At 43.1% G+C, this 21,177-nt stretch overlaps 1 protein-coding gene across 3 annotated transcripts in view; it reads left to right on the top strand.

Annotated features, from left to right (window-relative positions):
- TRAPPC13 (trafficking protein particle complex subunit 13) overlaps nt 1-21,177 on the top strand; it is a 321,232-nt gene that overhangs the window by 204,858 nt on the left and 95,197 nt on the right. For all 3 annotated transcript variants that reach the window (XM_069222813.1, XM_069222798.1, XM_069222805.1), the window contains one exon: nt 1,070-1,114. In XM_069222813.1, the coding sequence (XP_069078914.1) occupies nt 1,070-1,114 (45 nt within the window). The remainder of the gene's footprint in view (nt 1-1,069; nt 1,115-21,177) is intronic.

Here is a 21,177-nt window from a genome sequence, read left to right on the forward strand (position 1 = left end):
CACAGGTACAGAGTCACTGTAATGCTATGAAAGTGCATTTCATAACTAGATAATTTATGGAGTTTTTCTCTGGTTGCTGCATAGATGTGAGGGTGGCAGTCATTAACGTGCATTGATTTTTAGGTATGGCTTGGCAGTGTGTTTATAAGCTTGACCTATTGGAATTTCCAATGCTAGTTTTATTAGGTTGCCCCTCAATCGTCAGCAACCCATCATGGCGAAGGACGAAATTAGTAAGAAGTCCCTAGGATGAAAGGCCCTGTGCGCGCTATCGACGTTTTTTTTTTTTTTAAATAATTTGCTTAATGAATTCTCTACTTCGAATTGGGAATGTTGACAGAATAAAAACGTTTGTCCTCTGTGTGTGTTGCTGGTACGAGTCACATGCATGACCTGTTTTTTTCGGAGGCCTTACGGCACTTTGAAGAATTTCGTAACAAGAAGTGTCTGTGCGATGTTTTTGGTGACCTACCTTTTTTTTACATTACATTTCATTGAATGAAACCCGTGCGTCACTACCATGTGCATAATGTAAAGGGTACATAATTATTATCCTGCTGAAAGAGTATGTAAAACACTTTTAGAAGTTAACCATTGCAAGTCTAAAAGTTGCTGAAATGGCTTTGAGCGACAGATGAATGGTGCAGGCCTTACTGAAAGTGTGACGTTCTAGAAGGAAGTGTAGCTTGGAAGCGGGCCGGTTTCTGAGACTGTTTTCACCAGTCTGGTCACTGAAGCAATTAGCAGTCCAGTGAAGAATTTCCCATAGAGGAGGCATGCCGCGGTTACTTGTTGCTTTCTTCTGGTGCGCAGGCGCACCTTGTTTGTCCTCCAGAGCATACAGAGAAACGCTTCTCTGCCTAGTCTCGCGCACCCCCACCACCAAACTAAGAAAGAGTCCAGGGGTGGAGGGACAAAACACACGCCTGTAAGACTGTAGGGGGCGACCGAGTGCCCAGAACTGTGCTGGTGTTTAGAAATCGCTCCACTGTGTTTTTTAAAAAACATTTGAGAGATGGGGGAGAAGTCTGAAAAATCTGTATTTAACTTTCATTCTTTGTTCAATCAGGTGCTTAAACCGCTGGATGTGAAGACAAAGTTTTACAACGCTGAGGTGAGCGAACGTGTTAACCTGCTCTCGATGGTGAATTGTTTATTTTGTTCCCGTTAAGTAATTTTTTGTTTTGTTATTACTGAAATTGAAAATGTTTGCTTTTATGTTTAATAATCAATTGTAAGAAGAAATATTTGAGCCATATAAGTGTGCCTTATGCTTGTAGAAAGAGGATGATAGTATTCAAACCAAATCGCATTGTTGTCAGTTCTGGTCTGTCTGACCGAATCTGGGGGGTGGTGGGTATGAGGCGAGACGGACAGGTGGAACATAGCCAATGTACATTAACCTTTACATTCAGTGCAATACTGACCCGTCTGTTTAGAACAATATAGCAACTCTTACATTCCCGTTTGGTGAGAGCGGAAATATTAGTTTTTCTTTTTATTTAAGGTACGATTTACAAAGTTGTAAATTTGGTCCAGTGTGACGACTCCTGCATTTCGAGAAAATATCCAACATTTTTCGATTTAAGAAGAATTTCTCAAGTACTTCTCTGAAGCTAGGACTGTTGCACTCACGTTTTCGAAAGGGTGCCAGTGTGTATTTCAGAATGGGCAACTGTAATGCAGAAGTGCATTGTCGGACGTTTTAAATTCCATTAGGAAAAAATTTCCGTTGTGGAGAAACGCCTACCCCCACCGCCTGGCTCTTTTTGAAGTTTATATCATTTTGCTCACCGTGAATACTGATTTTAATAATGTCCGTAAAAGGAGTATTTCTGCTCATGTGTTGAGGATGGGAAACTACCTGCCAAGGTTTGTGAATAGCCACAGACTTAACAGTTTGTGCGTGTTTATCAACTTCTGCAAGTGTCCTATTTACTTACTCGCAGAATGACGCCATACTAGTCCACTTGTTGCTCCGAGTAATCCTTTTACGAGTGCAAAGGAACGTTTTGTGTATCGGAGTTGAACTTGCTATTCTTCCATCTAATCGTCATTAAGTTGTGTGGAAAGTCGAGCGCTTTCTATGCACCAGATTCGATGGCTCCCATTCACTTCCTTTTGCAGTTAAGGCCTCTCTGCCTTCCTAAGTGAAGGGAGCCCAGCTGCCACAGGAACAGGTTAAGAAAATATTGTTCCAGAGGGGTGTAGCACCGACTAATAAGTACAAGGTCCGAAAACTTTCTACAAATGAAAATGTGCGGTAAATAGTTTTCATAACTACATCTTCCTAGCAGAGTCATAATTCAAGCTAAGAAATGTTGCCAGTTCGAGGTAAGTCGGTGCTGCAATCGTAGGAACCATTTAAAAACTCTGCAAGTGGTGATATGGAATCGTGGCAACACTCAGTCTTATGTTTGGCATAAATCACATTCACAACCCTCCCATTAAAACAAAAAATGGCAAAGCAAATAGGTCTGGCTTTTTGTTACCAGAAGTGTTTGGTATAATTGTGCTGCTGTATTTGCCCAGCTGTCTTAGAAAGGAACTTCCATAATGAATCTACATCTTAGCCTACAATATATGCAAGCTCGGATAAGAACCACTTCACTGAGCAGACTACTAACAGAGTTAAGCTCTACCTTCAAAGAAGACTATTACTGATAGCAGCCAGAAGATGAAGTTTGTGTTGTAGGTGGTGAACTTTAAATGCACACTTCAAATTGTTGCTCAGTACATAGTTTTTTTTATTGGTCAAGCCTTTTCATGACACATTTGAGAAAGCCTGTGTGCACGTTTCTTTAAATTGTGACACCAAAGATGGACATCTGGAAATCCATCAACAAGTTACTGTGACAGCAGAGTGAAACAAATGAATGTGCAAGAAGGTAGTGAGTAGCACTATGTATACGTGATCATGACCAGTTAGTACATCCAGATATATTTTGCTTCCTAAACAAATGAGCTACAAATCAGCAATGAAAATGTTGTTGGGTCAGCAAAGTGAATAATTCATGGAGTACATGCCGGCTCTCATCTAACTTAGTCTATTTGATGATCCCATTGCCCAAAACTAATGAGAACACTCATGCAACAACGTAACCATCCAAGAGATGTCATGCTATGATGAATGGCCTTTTCAGGCATTGGCAAACCATGATAAACACATGAACGCCAGTGGCTGAATTAGTCTGATGCAATGCCCAAAACTGCCTGTACATCTTAATGTACCTTTTTTTGTAGGACTGCTGACGTGAGCCTTCCAGGAAGAATGTATATAGACTTTCTCTTCTGTAAAATAGTATAGTGGTTCACAAGTATCTAAGACTAACTGTAAGCTAGGTTTGGATGGGAAAACTGAGATGTAGTTAAAGAAGCCCCCTCCCTGGTTATTCTATGACACTCATTTCAGGTTTCTTGTTACGCAGAGCTCTAGTTTGCTCCCGAGTTGAATACCTTGGCCATCTTTTAGACTTCTTTAGATATCTTAATGCAGAATTACATTTCTGTTGGATACTTCTAACTGCATACTCCTCATCTTAAGATTATTTCACAGGTGCCAGCCTGGTTTTCAAAGCAGCACTTCTGCACGTCTCTGTTACCTTCGCCTCGTTCTGCCCCAGATGTTACAGAGCGGCGCTGCATATAAGCACTACCTCTGCACATCAAAGTCATCTCCTTTCTTTCTGTGCCTTCAAATGCAGATCCAAATCTCTGCTCTTGATTTGTCAGTCGACAAATTCTCTTGAATTCTTTTCCAGTGTGCAAGGGAATGATGTTCCTACATATGACTGCAGTGTTCAAACCATGCTGTGACTGTCTGAACCAGATACTAACTAAAGGGGAGAAAGAGGGTTTAAAGGAGCTGGGTCTATCCTCCTTAAATCTTCAGTAAACGTACATAAAGGCCCAGCCCGAAAAGAAACTTCCACAGGGAGACAAAAAGGGGTTTTGTGTGAAAAACCCTCACCCACCAGGGTTACTCCTTGGTGGCATGCTTCATCATTGGGTTTCCTCCCGTTCTGCTGCAGAACGAGGTGTGCTACGACCGACGGAATACGTGGGAGCACTGTTGGTTTCAACAATGTGAATGCTAGAAAGGGATAGGAGTGGTGGGGTCTTGGTGAGTTAAAAATACTACCCTCTGGATGATACTACTAATTTAATATGTCTCACAGGGGTGGTATGATTAAAAAGGGGTGTTGGGAGGGTGGGTATATTATGTACCTTACCTCCTGGATGGTCTACATGACTCATAGTCTACCCCTAGACTCCTCATCAGGACCAAGGTGAACTCCCTAGTATCACTCCTTGTGCGCCTACTACTAATAAAAGTACTATTACTTCTTGCTATGTGGTAAAGTAATATTTATAACTAAATTAAATAATACCCATCAGTATTGTTGTTCTGCTGGGCAAACCTGTGGAAGAAAAAGGAATAAAAGCGTAAATGCATCACTCAGGGGTGTGGTGCTATTGCTACCATCACCCAGCCAAATGGCACTTGTAATCCACATAGAAAAACAAATACAAGACATACTACACATAAGAAACACTACAACACCTAAACACTACAACACACTTAACACATGCGGCACCTCTAACAAAAGACATGTGGTGTATGCGTGGCCTACTTTCCGTGTCTATGCTATTTGCATCTTAGGTCCTCCGGGAAGGGGGTGTGCTTGTAGTCACACACTGAAAAATCTACGCGTCAAAAGTCAGACTCACCGAGCGCGTTGCTACCACTGCAGGTGGTCAAGGGCATTCCGCGCACTTACTTCGTCAAAGCAAGACTCCCAGTCGGGATCCGGTATTTATGAGAGAGAGAGCGCTGCTCACTCGTCCCGATGCGTGGGACATCTGGAAGTAGACAGACGACCTCCCAAGATGGCGGTCGTCGGTGTCCACACAGAGGACTGCGAGGGCCCCAGGTATGGGTGCCCCTCGTGGTGCCTGTGACAAGATTCAGCATCAGGCACCAGTTATCTAAAGAGGACGCAAGGGTGGGGGAACACAAAAAAAAGGGGGGGGGAGGAAAAAACGGGAAAAACAAAGAGAAAAAGAGATAGGAAAAAAAAAGGGGGGGAAGTGACCAGTGAGTCACAAAAATTAATAATAAAAAATAAAAGGATAATAAGAGAAAATAGCTACCATATGTCAGGGCTTAAAGAAAGGGAATGGATTGTAGAGTATATAAATGGTGACTGTAACTTAAAGGGATTTATGCGAAGTATATCAGCATGTTGTTGATGACATGTTGGACATGTTCGTGTCTTGTCTGTCCTGAAAAACAAGATCAGCAGTATGGTTGAGCAAGCATTGGCACACTACTGGATTTCCCAGAAAGAGGGTGAATTTCTGATGAACAAGAATCCAGTGACCCCATACTTTTACACTATTCCCAAAATCCATTAAAACCTGGAAGTACCACCAGGGAGACCCATTGTGTCTGGCATAAACTCAGTTTTAGTACCTCTGTCTTGTTTTGCCAATGCTTTCCTGAGACCCATAGTCCAAAACACGGACACGTACTTGAAGGACACGAAGGATGTACTGTGTCTCCTAAAAGACAGGCCTTTCAAATCTACCAATGAGACATTGTTGGGTTTGGGTGTGGAGAGCCTGTACACCAGTCTGACTCTTCACGCATTATAGAGGAGGTCATTTTTTAAATAGCCTGGGAATACCAGATAACACGCAACATGGTTCTGGAATGCTGCTTCTGGGCTTTAACCAAGAACTTTTTTGGCTTTGAAGACAATCTGTACCTTCAGAAACATGGCACCAGCATGGCAAGCACATTTGCTCCAAGTCTAACAGGTCTCTACGTTCACCATCTGGAGAAGGAAATATTTCTGAAAACCACCAACCCGTATAGGGAAAACATCTCTCTATGGAAAAGATACATTGGCGATATCCTAGTCATCTGGAAAGGAGAGGGAACACAAGTAGCCCCCTTTTTGGAATGGCTCAATGTGCAGGATCAGTTCATGAAATTTACTCTAACGAACCCCCCCCTCCCATCATCAATCGTGCCATGAAACAAGCATGCAATAACAGAGAGGCTCTTTTAGACACCCCTCCCCAGAAAGAAAAAGAGGAAAGGCCTATGTGTATTACAACATTCAATGTAGCCTCCATCCTGGTGAATAAGATTATCAACAAGCATTGGCGCATTCTAAATAGCGGCCGTTTGGACTTTGCCAAACCTATGATTTTCCCATAGGTGTGTCAAAAGCATAAGGGACATACTAGTACACACCCGGCCGCGCCCACACAAGAGAGGTTTGAACACTACCAACCTCCTACCACCACCCACAGGACATTACCCATGAGGCAATTGCAGTGTGCGCCATTTGACAAGCGCAGCTAAGAGGGTTATTTTTAATGACGACTCCACATGGGAAATCAAGGGTTTCACTAATTGCAACACCCAAGGAGTAATCTATATGATTACATGCCCTTGCAATCTACATTATATAGGAATGACTACCCGCAAAGCAAAAATTCGCATTGGGGAACATCGTAGTAACTCAAGGTGCGGCCGCATCACCACAAAAACGTGTTCTCATTACATCAATAGCCACACAAAGTTGCAGCTGTTTCCCCTCACGGAACATGACAAACCACCGGAGGAGCTGGAGTCGACACCCTAGGAGGCTTCGCGCTTGCCCTATATGGGGGTCAAAATCTGTCACTCCGAGCTGACATTTACAAGGGAAATATCAGCACAGCCGTCAGAGCATTGAAATCCAATTTGGAGTTTTGGATCATGCTCCCACTATCATTGGTGGGTAGAGTGGCGCTACTTAAAATGTTTTCCCTACCTTCACTGTTGTATTATTTTCGCGGTCCTTCCGATCTGGATCCCCGTGGTGCTATTTCGTGAATAAGACACTAATCACAGCGTTTCTTTGGGGGTCCGAACGCTGTAGATTTGCGCTGGTAACTCTGAAGCGTCCAGCTACTGAGGGGGGCTCGCAGTCCCCCATCTGGAAGCGTACTATTTGACTGCACAGATTCAATGGTTTACCCGATGGCTGGCCGCTTAGCGCACACTATAGATATGGGCCCCTTTGTCTCCGATCTGTCCCGCCTAACTCGAGTTCTCTTGAAAATGGCAAACCCCAACCCACCGACATTTCGGAGCTACGGGTGATGTAGAAATGCTGGAATAGATGCCTCCAAAAGACGTGTACTCTGATACCTTACTCCCTTGACATACTGTTGACTTTACTCCTAACATTACCTCACAAGGGGGAATGGGGCGGTGCGATGGACTGGGTCATTATGGGACATACAAAACTAAGGGATATGTACAGAGGAGGGAGCTGCTCTTTGATGAGATCCAGCGCAAATTTACACTTTCACTGGGTCACTCTTTGCAACATCGAGCAATAACCTTGACAATTAGGAAACATTGGCACACCGCACAGCTCGAGCTACAGCCACACAATGCTTGCATACTGTTGTCGGCGGGTACTTACAAGGTGCTAACATGCCTTTATAGAGCTATATGAACTGATATGTTACAGCCACTTGACACCCTGAGGGGCAAATGGGAGACAGATATTGGTGCTCTGATACCAGGGACTGATTGGGACATGATTGTTAGGAGGATGCCCAAGGTCTCCAGGAATGCACCTTTTAAGCTGATCAGTATATACGTATTGCATAGGTCCTATTTCATCCCAGGATGCATCCGAAAATATTTTAATGTAGTCAAGGCAAAATGCCTCAGATGTGGAGCACTAGAAGCAGAGTTCTTACACATGTTTTGGAATTGCCCGAGCCTCGCTGACTATTGGAAAGAGGTCACAGGTGTCACATCAGAAGTTTTATTCCACACACTCCCAAGAATAAGGCAACAAGTAGATTCCAAGATCTTGCTTACATGTTGGCCAAAAGAGAGATAACGAGGCATTGGAAAGACCAAAGGGGACCCAGCAGTCAGAATTGGAAAAGGGAACTATTGAAGTGGGCGGGCTGTGAGAGTGTGGTACCGCTGCGGGAATCCAGGCAAGGTGGAGACTCTGTAGAGCTGGCTAGGGCCTGGTAACTATTATGGGATTACCAAAAAAATATATATATATATCAGACCCACCCATGGTGGGACCTCCACCTATGGCATCTCCATATACTAGCTAGAAAGCCCTCCTCGCCTATGTTCAGGCCTACAAGACATGCTATGGCTGCACACCAGATAACGGTCTTATTCGCCTAGTATTTATTTGCATACACATGTGGCCATAATTGAGGAATGCACCAACCTTTTGATGCGCACTGGTATTCACTCAGCGGGAGTGGTAGCACCGGGGGTTGGGATTCAAAGAAGGGGGATTTTGAGGTTGTTGATTACAGTACGATGATCAATGAATGACCATGTTAATACTAACATACAAAATGATATGATTATTGACTATTGTTATAAAATAATAAAATCTGTTTAAAAAAAAGAAAATGAAACGTGTTGTTGACTGACCCACATGAGGTGTGCTTCCGGTATTTGGTCTCCAAGAGCAACTTCAAATCGTGTGAAGAATGTGCCCTCATACACCAAAATACAATTGTGGACCATGAAATGAAGCTGTCCATCACTGAATATCTTAACTCATAGTCCTTGTATACGTTCCGCTCCAAGTAAAGAGCACAAACCTGCGCAAGGTCATTTCTGCAATAGGTTTTCCTTGCAATCAAAGTAGACCAGTAAGTCCAAATCAAAGTTGAAGAAGTGTAACAATTCGAAGTGGGGCTCAACCCCATACCGATGCTCTCTCTCCAAATAGAACTCAAAGGGTTGTGAAGGTGCCAATCAATGTTGTTCCTGATCCCTGTTCGAAGAATCAATTCCACAACTGGTCCAGGTGTGCCCCAAATATCCTGGGCCATTGGCGATGCTGCAGCAAACCAAAGCCTATAAGGAGGCCATGCTGCGTATTTCTGGCATTCTTTGGTTCCCTCTGGCACACCTTCAGGCCCCAACTACCCATAGGGGCCGTCAGTTGGGATACCGCCGGTGGATCCGTCCTCGGTGCAGGGACATCTAAAGTATTTTGGGGGACCTGGGGCAAATGTATTTTGGGGACCCTGATCAGATGAGCTTTGAATTTATGATCTAGTTTCCGCTCGTTCATGCCCTCTTCTACAGTATCACTGACAGCAGACAGGCACACTCTCCAAATTCTAAATGTGTTTACATCTAATATTCAGGGATTGGTTTTTCATATTCTAACACAGCAGCAGCTCACGAATATTGCTGCAAGTAATCTCTGTGACACCCTCCCCTTTCTCATGTGTGAGGTCCTAATCTGATCTAAAAGAAACTATTTGTATGGATGTTTCATAAAACATAAACACATTTCTCTGAAAAATGTGTGTAATAGACTCTCACACATCATCAACATTAAACATAAATTAAAGTCAAATTGTATTTAAAACAATCTGTTTAAGAATTACTCAAGGTCATCAGAGCAAGATTCTCTGCAGGACAGAGCAGACTCTAATGGGGCCCTCCTGAATGGCCAGGGCCTTGGGCCAGAGTCCACTTTGGCCATGCATTAAAACGTCTCTGCCTCGGTGCCACCTAAACCCCTAGAACCTACTTTGAGTTCTGAACTAACCACGGTGCAAGCTTCCAGTCCAGCATCAAGACCTGCGCTGGCTCTTTCCTCGTCGTCACTGGTTCTGACATCCCCGGCTTTGGAGGTGGAACGCCTGTTGAGCTCGATGCCCGAGCCAAAAATTGCCTTGACCCCAGCTGAGGCCGCTGTTCGACTACACTCCAGCACACCCAGTTCCCCATATGTTCTGATTCAGACAAAGCACTTCCTCTCCCACAGAGCCATCCTCAGAAGGCTCCATTGTCTTTCTGGTTTGGATTCTGAAAAGTCTGCATTATGATAATGACCGTATATACATGGACCTGCATTAGGCCAGTGGGCTTGATACTACTTCTAACACAGGGTTGTTATTGCCCCTTGTATTCCTAGTGGAGGAGAGGGCTTCATTTGCTGTAGCTATAAGATGTGTGATTCTGAGGTCCTGGACCTACAGCTGCCTTCTGTGGAAGTCAACACAAATGGCCTTACTTAGGTTTTACTCCCGGGGCCACCCTCGTCTGAACCCTTATTTCCATTTAATGAAGCCCTGACTGATACCCTTATGGACACTTGGGCTAATCCTTGTTCTTGCCCACTGGTGAACAAGCAGGCAGGTAGTTGCTGGCAACCCGAATTTTCTTATGCAGCATTCTATCCCTGTATTCTTTGGTGGAAACCTGGCTCCATATAAATCTGCTGAAGCTGCAAGTCATCCTTGGGGCCAGGCATCCCTCTACATAGTCTGCTTACTCCAGCTGCTGGTACAATTTTGTGGTCTGGTGTGGGGGTCCATAGAACAGAGCCCTTACAAGCCAAACTGTCAGATATTTGATTGCTTGTTTTTTTTACCATCTGAAAAGGTCCCAAATTGGAGATCTGTCGGTGGTACCTTCAATTGCTCATGCTTCACATCCGAGTGTGCGGAAATAGTCATGCAGGAAACTGATGTTAGCATGCAGGTGTGACGCATATATGCAGACCTGCACCATCACTTCTGGGGCGGATTGTGGCCAACACGGAGCTGCACAATGCCACCTAGTTGTGGAAGGGGATACTATTGTTAAAACTTCCAGATCCAGTCTGGAGCATGGGAAATATTTTAGAGTGGCAAATCTGCAGTTAGATAAGTTATCCACCAGAATGGATGTTACAGAAGGCAAGTAACTTGGTTCTTCTTGAAAGAGGTGACTTAAGGCAGACAGCACACACAGTGTGGATCATTAGCAGCTTCCCTTCCTTCAGAAAGAGTTAAAGGCATGTTGTGCAACAATAGCATAAGTCCTTATGTTTTAAAAGCGAAAGCAGCTGAAAACAATGTGAAATCTCTAAAGCTGCTGAGGGAAAGTAGTAAGAGTATGATCTTCTGTTGAGTTTCACTTTGCATCTTAAATGCAATAACAATACTGTGAGGCATTGAGGTGTTATGTGAAACAATTGTCACTTGTAGAAATTGTCTTGAGTAAGAGGTACATACATGTGTTCCCACCTATGATCTTTCCTCCTTGCCTACCAGTGTGGTGTGGACACCATAAAAATGATGGGGGGCGGGGGGTGTTTGCCATGTCGTTTTTTCCCTTAATGTAATTGCTTGTTGTAGAGAGCTCTTTTCATCAGTTGGCAAGAAAACCACATCTCGGTTGTCAAGAATTTTCCTGCTTCTCCAGCTATTCTCAAATTTTCAAGTATTTTTGTGGATTGACTTATTATTCATATATATTTTTGTGTGGCACTGCACCAGTCCATGTATCCTCTGAGATTGTTAGTGGTACTGGGCATCCTCATTTCTTGGCTATGTCTCGATTCACCAGTAGTTTCTGATTTAGGATTTCATGCTTTTCATGTTCCCAATAGTGCAGGTTGTGCCATAATTTCTTTTGGCTGTGCCGCTGTGCTTTCCTGCACCAGTAGTCTTTCATAGTTGTGTGTAGGAATGCCCTTTTCTCCACATCACCACATGCATGTCATTGAGTGTGCTCCCAAACTTGTGAAGCTGTTCCTTCATATAGTAGAGTACATGGAGCATTTTACATTGCACCATCCCTAAACTGTCTTATATTGACACCTCCCTTGGAAATTTGAGGTCCTTGTCCTACATATCATGTTTTAGTATCTCAGTAGCACACTCCCATTGTCTTCGGAGGTGATTGAGGTCCCTCTATGTGTTGACCATTAACATAGTGTATCTTGGAGATATAGCTTTTTTGATGGTATATTTTTTCAGTGGCATCTCTAGATGTGAGTCTTCCATAGTTTCTTTGTGTGTCCCTGTCCTCGCTGGTAATGCATGATTAAGGTAGAGACATCTGAAGCTCTGCTATTTATGCATATCATACTCTGCCTGTAAATATGTGAATGGGATGATCCGATTGGTTTTCCACACCCCTTTTAGAGTAGATAGTATAGTGTTTGAAAGCATTCAGGGTTGTCAGCTCTCTTGTACCCATTCAAAGCAGTGTCTTGGGTGGTCAATCTGATTCCCCTAAAAATTCACTCATAAAAGGGGGACAAAACCCTGTTAGTGGTCTGGGATCCTCCATATCAAGCCAAAGTAAAATTGAGATTGTGGAAACTGTCCAGCACAACATATGCATTTATAGGGAGGCTGCCAGTTCGTTAAAGGAGCAGTGTCTATTTTTCACTTCATTTTGTATATTTCCTGTTTGGCACAATTTTCCTTAATGCATGCATGTGTTATTTCACTTTAGCAATACAGGAGGTTTACAGTTAATGGTAGGGGAATAAAAACTAGTCTCATGATCAGAAGGCTTGCCTGGTTGCGATCCTCAGGTTTTAAACCTGAGATACAGCAAGCTTTCCTCAATTTGCCATTTAATAAACAGCAACTATTTGGACCTGAGGTGGATTCCCCCAATGAGAAATTAAAAAAGGACTCCAACACTGCAAAGGCCAGGGGTTCCCTTTACACAACACCGTTTAAGGATACTTTATGTAAGTCCCAGTTCAGAGGTTTTAAACCCCAAACATCAGAGGCCTCTACGTCCAAACAAAAACAGGGACAACAATATTATTCCAGAGGATCTTTCAGGGGTTCTTATAGAGGACACAATTTCAGATCTAGGGGCAAATCCAATGCTCCAAGAGATGCCTCCACATCTTCAAAGCAGTGACTTCCTCTGCATCCCCTCAAAGCACACATCTCCTGTGGGTGGAAGACTGCAGTATTTCCACCGTCATTGGCAACAGATAACATCAGATCAATGGGTACTGTTAATTATCCACAATGGTTATTGCCTAGAACTCATCTCCACTCCACCAAACATTTCCCCTCGTTCACACAGGCTTTCAAACACATTGTTATGTTAAAACAAAAGGTATAATCTCTTCTACTTAGAGGCAATAGAGTTAGTTCCCATCCACCAACATGGGACAGGAGTTTATTCTCTATACTTCCTCATACCAAAAAAGGATGGCAGTCTGACCAATCCTTGATCTCAGACCTCTGTCCGTACATTCTCTCAGAGCATTTCCACATGGTCACTCTACAGGATGTCATTCCCTTGTTACAAAAACCAGACTACATTAGATCTAAAAGATGAATACTTCTACATTCCTAGCCACCCAGCACACCGCAAGTACTTAAGGTTTGTGATAGCAGGCAAGCACTATCAATTCAAAGTGCTACCCTTTGGAGTAACAACAGCACCAAGGGTATTCACAAAATGCTTAGAAGTGGTTGCAGCATGCCTCAGATGACAGTACATACATGTCTTTCCCTATCTGGACGACTGGCTCATGAAAGCCAGCACCATTCAAACCTGTCAACAACACACACAATACGCAATAGATACCCTACATGTGTTAGGGTTCACAATCAATTACTAGAAATATCACCTTTAGCCAGCACAAATTCAACCATATCTAGGAGCAATTCTAAACACTCAGTCAGCATAGCCTACCCAAATTTACAACAAATTCAAGCATTCCACTCTCTCATATCCCAATTACAATTCAATCAAACTTACACAGTAAGGTTTATCATGAAGCTAATGAGAATGATGACATCATGCATAGCAATAGTGTCCAGTGCACTTCTAAACATGAGACCTCTACAACCGTGTCTCTCACAACAATGGTCTCAAGCACAGGCTCAACTTCAGGATATAGTGTTGTTGAACCTCCAGACTTACAATTCTTGGCAATGGTGGAATCACTTCGAAAAAAAGGGGGGTAAGAGGAGGATTGGTCGGTCCAGTGTACGTCCTCCCAATCAAGTACTAATATGATATGGTACACTGTTCCGAAATCGAAAGGAGAGGAAAAAGAGAAAGAGTCCTGTTAATCAGGAGCAATGGTCCTCACACACCATATCTGGTGTCATGCTTCATCATCGGACAGCTCCTCGTCAGACCGGCGCTGTAATGTCTGATGGGCACCCCCCTAGGGGGGGCTCTTTGCCGGAGATCTTTTTGAATATACTCGATGATGCCACGGAGCCAAAATATGGGTCCGAGAGAGGAGAAAATGTACAAAAAAAGGAATAATAAAATTGGCTCAGATCCCTCACCTAATAGTTTATTATTTGCTGTTGGGAAATGGTCAAGATTAAAAAGAAATCAAGGGAGTGAAACTAGAGACAATGCTTGAACACTCACACAAGATCAATCAAAGTAATTGAGGAGGACGGAAAAGGTCCGACACTCCTTAATATGCGGTCGACATGTTTCGCGTCGTTGCTGGTCCAACAGGATCCCGTGACGCTTCTTCAGGACCTAATTTAATTATAGATTTTCTCCACAAGAAAAAACCAAAACAGAATACTTATACTTCTGTTGACTAACGTTCACAGTCAAGACGTCATCAGTCACTTAACAGGACTAAAGCAGACTGGGTTTCCTTTCCTATCAGTCGCCCTAAGTATGGGAAACAAAAAAGAGGGCTAAAATTAGCTCAGTATATCATCGCTTCACCAGTATTCAAGGGCGACGAGTACAGGTTAATGCAGAAAAAGGGGAGTGACAAAATAGTGCAACACTCAGTGATCAAGTGGTAGTAGGCACACCATGCTGGTAACATATAAAGTGGCTTACCATCTCAATTTAGAGAATAGGCTTCATGGGATATCGCTGGCCCATCACCCGGTACACAGTAAATCTGATGGTAAGAGAACATGTGCCAAAAACAAAAGGGGGGGCATCATATTATAGTTATATACTCGTCATAAAAGTCCGAGGCACAAATGGCTAGAGATAAGCCAACCAAGTTGGGGAAATGTAGGACTGACAGTAAAAGTGGAATTCAAAAGTTGTATTTACATATGACTCACTTCAAGTCTTATACACATACATCATAGAAGCAGCAAAAAACAGAGAAAAAACAGTCATCAATTCTGTGTGAATGTTCATAAATCTCCCCAATATCACGTATATTATAGGGCATGTAGCCAGTTTCGTTGAGTAAAGAGATACTTCATCCTAAAACACACTAAGAGATGTGTCAAAGGTCAAAAGTAGAGTGGCACATGAGAGGAATAAAGATATGGGGGTATGTCGTGGCCCAGGAGTGATCATACTTTTATATAACACACCGTAGTCAATTTGAAGAGAAACAAAGACTAGGACCGAAGGAGTACAATCTGTTAGACTGCGGCCGTATCATTAGGTGTAGAGCATGGGGTCCCCCGGCCTGAATACATTGTAGCGTTCGAAAAAGAGGCCGTGGTAAAGTTTCTGCAAGAAAAGTGGAACACTTACTTGCGCGGTTACCGGTTTCGTCTGCAGCACCTACCCGGGGGTTGCGTTCCCGAACATATGCGGAACGGAAGGTTGCCGGTATAAATAATACGCGCGTAGAGCGCGTGTCCATCAATTAGGAAATCAGTTGCCAAGTAACGTCCTCGTCACTGGCAGGCCTCTATGGAAATCGAAGAAGGACCTTAAAATCGGGACGCGATGAGAGCACTCTATGTGCGGCGGCCATCTTAAAGTGATATAGGGATTGAAAATAGCTTGGTTACGACTATCAGGAGATACCAAAAAACAGTTGTGGATCAGATTAGTCGTACTAATATCATTTGTCCAGAGAGGCTAATTCAAATCTCATCCAGTAGGAGTAAAAAGAAGATGACCAACAGGCAGAACCTTCTGAAAGTGGTTGTAAGAAGAGCAGAGAAGTGTATATATGAAATAAATAAAAAACAAAAAACAGAAAACCAAGTTGGTTCCTATTTGGAGAGGTGGAACCAGGGGATGTCATCGTTTAGTCCCTGTTGGTGGGTATGGAGTCTATATACCCAGCGTTGTTCAAGCTCAAATAACGGTCGGGTACCTGGTGTGTCGCAAGTCTGTAATACCACCCATCGGATGTTGTCTGGTGTGTGGTTAAGTTCAATAAAATGTATACTAAGTTTGGTAGTAATACGTCCACACCGAATGTTACTACGGTGTTCATTTACCCTAATCTTTACAGGTCGTGTGGTCATCCCTACGTATCTAAGATTGCATGGACAGGTGATAAGGTAAACACAATTGCGGGTGTTGCAGTTAGTATGTTTCATCAGATGCCATGTTAAAAATGGCTCTAACTTTAAGATGTCTGTGCGTATAGTGAGAGCGCAGACGTTGCAATTCCCACATGGAAAATGACCTTTAACTGGGGGGAGATCCCATAGAGATTTCTGTCTGTTTGAGGTGGTGGTGGGTCTGGGTCGGGTGTGTACCAGCATGTCTTTTATGTTTGCGGTCCTTTTAAATGCAAACACAGGCTTGGGAATATTTTCGCCCCCACTGCAGAGGACCGGCCATCTTTTATTGATTATCTTCTTAACTGTGTTAGAAAGTGGAGTAAATGTCGATACACAGGTAAGCTTGTTGTCCGTAGATTTAGGGGTAAGTTGTAATAGTGAGTCCCTATTACTATACTTAGCTCGTTTGTAAGCTGTTTTAATGACTCTCTCAGGGTAATGGCGGTCGTGTAGTTTAACCTGTAGTTCAGAGGCTTGAGTATTAAATAGTCGTACATCACTACAGTTTCGTCTGAGGCGTAAAAACTGTCCAAAGGGTAAATTCTCTCTCAGTGCTTTGGGATGGTGACTCTCGTATAATAATAGGCTGTTCCGATCAGTGGTTTTGTGAAAGGTGCGGCTCCTCAATCGACCTTCCTCTATGCTGATTAATAAATCTAGGAAGGGGATCTCTGTAGTAGATACAGAGGAAGTGAAGTTGAGGAAGGGGTCTAGACTATTTACCCAAGCCGAGAACGCATCTACTACATCAATAGGGCCATGCCAAATGACAAGGATGTCATCTATATAGCGACGCCACAACTTGATATTGGCGGAAAAGGGGTTGGACTCAGGTAGGATGAAACGTTTCTCAAAGTCGTACATGTACAAACATGCTAAGCTAGGGGCAAAAGTACTACCAATCGAGGTTCCGCGGATTTGATGGAAAAGTTTATCCTCAAACTGGAAAAAGTTACGAGTCATAGCCAAACTAGCACAGTGCATGATAAAATTAACAGGTGTTGTGAATTCTGAACTGGTAGATAAGAGGGATGACTCAACTACCTCCAGTGTAGCCACTTGGGGGATGTTTGTGTATAAAGCCTCAACATCAAGTGTGATCAGGGCATCAACACGCACTGTGGAATTTATAGTTTCAATCAGATTAAAAACGTCTGTAGTGTCTCTTAGGTAAGTGGTTGATTGTTGTACAAGAGGTCGTAGGAAATGGTCACAGAATATCGAAAGTGGTTCAAGGATGGACCCAATCCCTGAGACTATAGGGCGTCCTGGTGGAGGAGAAATGCCCTTGTGAATTTTGGGGAGGCAGTAGAAATAAGGGATACGAGGGTCCTCTGTATCCAAAAATTCTGCTTCCTTTTGGGATATCCAAGCGTTGTTAACGGCTTCCTCTATCATCCCACGTATCTCAGTTTGCAACGATCCCGTTGGATCCTGATCAACATGGGCATAATAGGTAGAATTGCCAAGAAAGCGAAGGCATTCCTGTCTGTAATCTTCAGTATTCATCACAACAATGGCGCCTCCTTTGTCAGCTGGTTTGATAGTAATATTGGAATCAGCTGCTAGAGCTCGGAGTGCCTCATTCTCGATTCTGGACAGGTTAGTAAATTTATGTTGTGGTCGTAGGTTTTCGATATCGGAAGTGACCGATTTCTCGAAAGCCTGAACCTCGCAAGGCATGGTGGAGAGTGGAGGTATGAATTGGGAAGGCTTTTTGAGGCCCGAGTCCAATGGAGAATCGACAGTAGGTTTGTCTTTAAAGAAAAATTGGAGGCGTATTTTCCTGAAGAACCGAGACAGTTCGCATTGTAAACGAAAAGAATCGTCCTTTGGAGTGGGGGACATACCCCAGTCCTTTGTTCAATACCTTGGTTTCATCAGGGGAGAGGAGTCTGGAGGACAAATTAACCACTAGGTCTTTGTTGAGGGGGTCTTGCCCTGGCGGTCTTGCCCTGGCTCCTCGTGACCATCTGTGGTTCCTCCTGAGACCAGTGGACTCCTCTTCCTCGTCTTCTGCCTCTTCACACCAACTTATCAAAGGGGCGGCCATTTCAGCACCTAGTGCCGCAGACCATAATCATCACAGATGCATCAATGACAGGTTGTGGAGCTCATCTCAACAATCATACAACTCAGGGAGAATGGGACTCAATCCAGCAAACTTACCACATAAATCACTTGGAATTGCTGGCAGTGTTCTTAGCAATCAAAGCATTCCAATCACAAATCACACACAAAACAGTGTTAATAAGGACAGACAACATGACAATGTATTATCTGTAAAAACAGAGGGGCAAGCATTAATCTCAATTGTCCCTTCTGGCACAAACAATTTGGAAATGGGCTATTCACAATCACGTTCAACTATTAGCAGAGTATATCCCAGCGATACACAGCAGGACGCAGCAACAAGTACACAAATCGGAGATTCACCCACAAGTAATTCAACAGTACTTTCACATGTGGGGAACACCAAACATAGATTTCTTCATAACAAGCGAAAACACTAAATGCTCAAACTTTGCGACCAAGTACCCACACCCTCAGTCCAAGGGCAATGCTCTATGGATCAATTGGTCAGGGATATTTGCTTACGCTTTTCCCCCTCTCCCACTAATTCCATTACTGGTCAACAAGATCTGTCACACCTCCCTCGCTATGATACTCCTAGATCACACGTGGGCACGTCAACACTGGTACACAACACTGTTGGATCTGTATGTAATACCACATTGCAAGCTTCCAAACAGACCAGACTTGTTAACTCAGAACCTTAGGTCAAATCAAGCATCCCAATCTCGGTGTGCTCAACCTGGTGCTTTGGCTCCTGAAGTCATAGAATTTGGTTATTTATAGCTTCCATTAGAATATATGAGCATTCCAAAAGAAGCTGTCTCGCCAACAAGCACATTTTGGTCAAGCAGTGCTTACAACACTATTTCAAAGACTCCAACTCCTACAGGCTAGCCACTGTATACTCAGGAGGGGACTGCTTTTCAGTCTATGCACAGCATGTGTATCTGCAGCTACACATGCCATAGAATGGGAAATGTCACTTACCCAGTGTACATCTGTTACTGGCATGTAGTGCTGCAGATTCACATGTGCCCTCCCTCCTCCCCAGAAGCCTGTAGCGTTAAAGTACTTTATTATGTAAATATGTATATATATTGCATGGACATCTTCTTTACTTACTTTATATATGTACACATACAATTCTTCACTCCTTACTTTACCCTCTTGCGGGAAAACAATCTAACAAAGGATTTGATGCCCATGCGTACTGTCACCGAGAGGAGTCACCACTCGATCTCGTGACTCGAAAAAGCTTCGAAGACAAACAACTTGTAACACTCCAAGCCCAGCACTAGATGGCAGAATATGCACAGCATGTGAATCTGCAGCACTACATGCCATGAACAGATGTACACTGGCTAAGTGACATTTTTCAAATACATATATATATTTACTGAAAAACACAAAGTTTACTGGGACGTTTTAGTTAGGTTCTGAATTTATTCATACAAAACCTTAGAAATTCTGCAGTTACAGTTAGTTATTTCAAGTAACTGTAACTCACACCTTAAGGTAACTATAACTCACGTCCTCGCCATGCACAGTTTTCTTATCAGTATTGGTATTGCAGATGTTGCAGTGATATCAAAGATGCCATAGAAGATGTCATCAATAATATAATATGTGGAGTAATTAGCTGTGCATAGCGAATGCGCGAGCTATAGTTACCTTAGGGTGCAAGTTATAGTTACTTTATAACTGCTGAATTTCTATGGTATTGTACAAGTAAATTCAGAACCTAACTATAACGTCCCTGTAACCTTTGTTTTTTTCAGTGAATTTCTATGGATTTTTAATGTAAAGTAATTTAAATTAGTATACGTTATTCCAAACACCGCGACAGGCACAGTCTTTGGCTGTGTGCAGCGAAAGTTGACCACAGAGCCTGTCTCTGTCAGTGGATCTGTGAATGGGTGCGTGAGTGTCTGAGTGGGTCTGTGAGTGGGTCTGTGAGTGGGCACATGCGTCTGAGTGCATGTATGAGTGAATAGTGTATGAATAAGTCTTTGAATTTTTTTTTATTTTTTTTTTCGTATTCTCGAATATTGAAGGATATTCGCGAATACCGCACATGGTGAAGAAAAATAATTTTAAACCCATAATTTTACTTTAAAACACACCCCTATATCACACCCCTTGGGTCAGGGTACCTCCACCCTGGCCCCTTATCCACTTATCATTTCTATTTTCAGCTCCGGGGACCCTCTCTGATAACATAAAATGGTGGCCTCAACTTTCTAGTCAGGTTGTGGCCAACCATTTACAGTGTTTCTGTTTGTGCGTGCGTTCGTGAAAATTCACAAATTTTCACGATATATTCACGAAGGATCCGCAGCCCTAAGTATACAAATTTATTTTCCCTTTAATATCGTCAAAACTCCTGAACGGATTTCCACCAAATAAGAGAAAGTATGATATGCGTACCAAAAGCTAGCTTTCTTGCCACATTTGGTGTAATTCCGTCTGCCGGTTCGGGCTGCAGTCGTGTCTAAAAGTCCTATGGGAATTAATATGGGAAATGCAACGTTTTTTGACCCTCCTTTTTCTATGCCCCCTCTTGATGGATCACCCAGAAACTTTCCACGTGCAACAAGAATCACCGGGCTACTTTGTTTGGGAAAGTTTTGTGAGGATTCATCAAAACGTGCCAAAGATATAGCCAAGTCAAAAAATGCTTTTTCTATGGAAACATGGCCCTAAATCGAACTACCTAGTGGCGACTGCCACTAGGTAGTGTGTGTCTACAAATATATATATATATATTTTTTTTTTCTGGAGTGGGCTGTGGGTAATACAATTTTAAATCCATGCCAGTATAGCAGTCGCATAGGTACTATCAAGCAATCGCATAGGTACTATCAAGCAATGTCTGAACTTGAACTTAATTTTAGGTAACTACACAGTGGCAAAACAGTCACCATTATATTTTGCCTTCATGGACCTGTCCATGGCTTTTGACTGTGTAAACTGTTCAAAGTTATGGCAACTCCTATTTGGAATGGGGCTGGACGCTAC

The sequence above is a fragment of the Pleurodeles waltl genome, chromosome 1_1 (genome assembly GCF_031143425.1).
Source record: "Pleurodeles waltl isolate 20211129_DDA chromosome 1_1, aPleWal1.hap1.20221129, whole genome shotgun sequence".
In the NCBI taxonomy this organism is placed as follows: Eukaryota; Metazoa; Chordata; class Amphibia; order Caudata; family Salamandridae; genus Pleurodeles; species Pleurodeles waltl.